Source organism: Benincasa hispida, chromosome 9 (genome assembly GCF_009727055.1).
Source record: "Benincasa hispida cultivar B227 chromosome 9, ASM972705v1, whole genome shotgun sequence".
NCBI classification, from domain to species: domain Eukaryota; kingdom Viridiplantae; phylum Streptophyta; class Magnoliopsida; order Cucurbitales; family Cucurbitaceae; genus Benincasa; species Benincasa hispida.
In genome coordinates, this window is record NC_052357.1 from 39,951,631 (window position 1) to 39,956,002 (window position 4,372).

Consider the following 4,372-nt stretch of genomic DNA (forward strand, 5'->3'; position numbering starts at 1 on the left):
TATAGCTCAAAGAAGATTTATCTTACAAGGAAGAGACCATCGAGATTTTGAATAGGAAAGACTAGGTACTCAAAAATAAGACGATTCCTTTGGTGAAGGTGCTATGGCATCATCATGGAATCAAGGAAGCTAACTGGGAACCTGAAGAGAAAACGAGGAAGAGATATCCTCAACTTTTCAAATGACATATCAGGAAAATTTCGAGGACGAAATTTCTTTTAAAGGGGGAATGATTGTAAACCTCAAACTCTAGGTTTCCTAAATAAGCATGTTTACCCAAAGGAATGTCATATTATATATTTATTAAGTAGCAATTCATGTTTTTCTGTAGGAGTTATGATGGAAGGGAAGGAAAAACATACTAAATGAGGGGTGACGTGGCAGTTAATCTTTGAACTCTGGAGGCGGTGGGAAGTTTTTGGAAGAAAAACTTCAAAAGCATGGTTTTGGTAATTGACATGAGCAAATTTTAGTAAAATCAGTGTCATTCGAAAACTGAGAGAAGCTAATTTGCAAGGTTATCTTGCCGGAGGAAATTTGCACAAGGAGAAGAACAAGAAGTGAAGAAAGAACAGAGGAGGCAGAATCTTAGATTAATCAGGGCCCAAGGTGAATATTGGAAGTTCCAAGCCAAACTAAAAGGAATTCTTGGCTGAAATTTTAAGGTAAGAAAGGTAACCCAATTCTAAATAGGTTTGTAGAATGATGTTTCTTGAAAAGAGCTCTAGATTTCAAGTTATGAATTTTTAAATTTGTAATAGGGAATCGGTGCATAAGAAGACAGCTGTTTAGGTTGAACAAACAACCAGTTCACCGTGGGAGTTATAGCGAGATGTGGGGATGAGGATCTCGCTTATAGAGGAAATCTCACTGATTTTTGTCTAGAGAATCTCGCCAATCTCACTCTAGAAGGAAATCTCGCTAGGAATTGGGTTGAGTATCGCAGATAAGGTAAGTATCGGTAGGATGAAAATTTTCCAGAAAAAGGTTGATCTCGCTCTAGAGAATCTCACTGGTATCACTCTAGAGGATCTCGTTGGTATCGCTCTATAGGATCTCGCTGGTATCGCTCTAGAGGATCTCGCTAGCATCGTTCTAGAGGAATTCGCTGACCTCGCTCAGAGGGATCTCGCCAGTAAAACTGTCTGTGTTGATGAATGTTCCTTTAATAAATGAATTAATTTAGGTATTTTACTAAGAATTCTAAGTAGTTTAATCGGGAATTATGTCCTTTCAGATCAAGAAGAGCTAGGAGAGGCGTATAAACCATTAAGCGTTTGACGAGCGATAAGTGACTAAGTGAGTTAATGTCTCCAGTACCTATACATATAAGATCAAGTAAGTTACAGTGATATTAGTGATGAATTTATACTTCCTCAAGCAACAAATAGATGGAGAATAACTTAATGCATGTTCCACGGCTTATATATGTGTAGTACAGGCCAAGGTATGTCATGTAGTCATTTCAACAGTTAAGTTCTAGTGTTAAATATGCTTCCTAGAGGAAGGCTATGAGAGAATGAGTTCTTGTATAGATAGTAGGCAACAGAACTTAACTTAATGATACAAAATACCCCGGTACCGAAGGACATTTGAGAAGGTACCTACCAACTTGATACCGAAGGACATTTGAGAAGGTATCTTAGTAGCTCGATACTGAAGGACAGATTTGAAAAGGTATCTGAGCGGAAGTACCTAAGGTATGACGATACTTAGTATGGCCATGCGCACATAGGCAGTTCTGAATGAGAGGCCGAAATATGGGTCTCTTGGTCGGTAATAAATGTTGAGAGCTAGAGCATTTAGGCTCATTCTCAAATAGGGAATAATGATGTTTGATGATATCTAAGAATGGTGTAAAGCTACATTTAATAACAATTGCTTGAAACACTCATTAATATATTTACATGTTTATAGTAATGTAATGCATAATGTTATACGATGTTATAGTCACTCACTGGGCTTTAAGCTCATGGAACCTTTGTGTTTTCCCTTCTCAAGTAGCGGTTAGTTTCCTCAAGGTTGATTCCTGCTGTTGTTTGCCATTGAAAGACGACTTATTAAGAAGACTTAGGTTGATGATTTGTTTATGTACACATGTTTTGAGAGGGACTAGGACTTCTTTAGGAATGTTTGGGCCATTTGTGAATATTTTTCTGTAAATGTAATGTCGTGGCTGTATGCATGTATTTATGTAAACTTTGTAGAACCTTAAGGGAGGTTTTTTGTATGTGTATATTACTAATGTTGTAAGCAGGTTGGTATTTAGATTAGAAGGCTTGGGTGGTGGGTGCTGGAAGTATGGCTAGTAACTACCACGGTCTTATCCTCTTCCAGAATAAAAGGGTAATCTGGGAGTGGGTTTGACATGCTTCACCAACCTTCTTCTCCTTACTTTTCAACAAAGATTGGAAAGTCTATAACTCATTGAGTAGAGTTGTAATGTTGTAGTCAACCCTGTTCAGAACAGCATGGCTAACAAAGTGAAGGAAGTTTTCTGGTAACGACTCCAGAATAATGCTAACCTGGCTGGCCTCATCGATGTTCGACCTGTTCATCTCCGTCACGTTGAAGTAAACCATCATGTTGAGAACATGTTCCCTAACAGATGTTCCCTCCGTCATGCGTGAGTTGAAGATGTACTTTAAAGCGTTGTGCCTGAGCTGCATGGACGGTTGTTCGAATATTTCCCTCAGGGACTCTATGATCTCGCGTGAAGTGATCATGGGCTTATGCTTCTTGGCCAAAAATTCATTAAGGCTAGCCAAGATATACGCTTGGGCCTTTTCGTTCGTCCGTGTCCATCGCTCATATGCCTTTCGAACATTTTGAGCAGCAGTAGAAGGTGGAATAGAAGGATGCTCCTTCGTAAGGACGAACCTAAAGTCATTGATGATTAGTATAGTGTTAGTGTTGTTTTTCCATCTAGCGTAATTTTCATCAGTCAGTTTATCTGCAGCAGGTAAAGAAAGTGTAACGGTATCTATAATTTAAATTGTTGAAAAATGAACAAACTTAAATAAGTTTACTTTTATTAAACTGTTTTTAAAACCAATTAAATTTTAGCAAAATAATTATAGTGTACCCTAAGTGACATCAATTTTGCAATGATGCTCCATTGAGGCAGGACAAAAGTTACCGTAGGGTGATCAAGTGCCCCTTTACTGGAATGAGACAATCTCAACCATTGGACAGAAACAACTCCTTGTAATTGAATCTAATAGTCACCATTGTTCGGTCCATAATTTGTTAACATTCTTAACAATTCTGTGTAAGTGTAACCCCTCATTTTAGGCCTTAGAGTCCCGCCTTAATGAGCCAACCTTAGGGAAAAGCTTATTAGGACAAGAGACTAAAGCAACCCTATCCATTTCTGGAGATCAAATAAAGAGTTGTGCAAAACTGCCATCCTTTAGGGGGATATTTCAGAGATGCCACGAGGCGATGTACAAAAATATTATCCAACCTAATGAGAGTGACAGTGGGATATGTTATCACATGTCCCGCTCCCACTTACTATGAACATTCTCTCCATTCACCTTGATATTGACCTACCCAAATGCCATCTGTAAGGGGACACTTCAGAGGTGCCTCGAGCTCGATGATATATCTCATAGTATGAACTTTTTAGGGAGAAATGTGTAGAGGTTAAAGTGAAATATCATATACCCATTTACCTCTCACTAAATATTCTACCTAAGGTTCATTAACTTACAAAATCCAGTTACTGATTTTAACTAAGTGGTTTGTTTAATTTGCTAAAAACTAACACTTGCTTTTGATGATTAAACAAGTTTGATTCAAGTCTTATTAAACTTTTTAATAGAGTTTCATCAAATTTGCATGCATGTAACAAATCTATCTAACTCACCTTTCCAGATAGGTTCCCAGGTAGGGTTGCGACATTCCCATCGACTTAAGTACCCCAACCTAGCTAGAACCAGCCTTAGCCAAAAGGTCCCTTATAGATACATTTGTTACATATTTAATATTTTATTAGTCAATTTAATCCTATTAAACCGAATTAAAAGATTAAATACAGAAGAAAAACACATAAGGTTTGTGTTAAAAAAAATTCTTCCAATGTAATTCTCCTGCAGAAAATTCTCCTCTAAAAAATTCTTCCTCCCTCTCCCAAAATTCACAGAGCCCATAACTTCTGTCAATTCTCAACCTCTAAGGAGAATATAGAAGGCTCATTTGTGGTGGTGCCCACATTGGGTTTTGGTTCTGTACGAGTTTCAAATTGGAGAGTTTGTGACTAGATTGAGGAGGATTATCGTGAAGAATTGATATTTCAAATGTTAGTACATTGTTGGAGAGGTACCAACACGCAACAGAAGAGACCAGAATCTATAAGCATTCTAATTGA

At 37.7% G+C, this 4,372-nt stretch overlaps 1 protein-coding gene across 1 annotated transcript; it reads right to left on the minus strand.

Annotated features, from left to right (window-relative positions):
• Positions 1–2,417: 2,417 nt before the first annotated feature.
• LOC120084715 lies at positions 2,418–3,673 on the minus strand. Its single transcript, XM_039040527.1, has 2 exons — positions 3,670–3,673; positions 2,418–2,983 (listed from the first exon to the last, which is right to left on the minus strand). Exons 1-2 carry the CDS (start codon positions 3,671–3,673, stop codon positions 2,418–2,420), a joined length of 570 nt encoding a protein of 189 aa, XP_038896455.1.
• Positions 3,674–4,372: the final 699 nt, after the last annotated feature.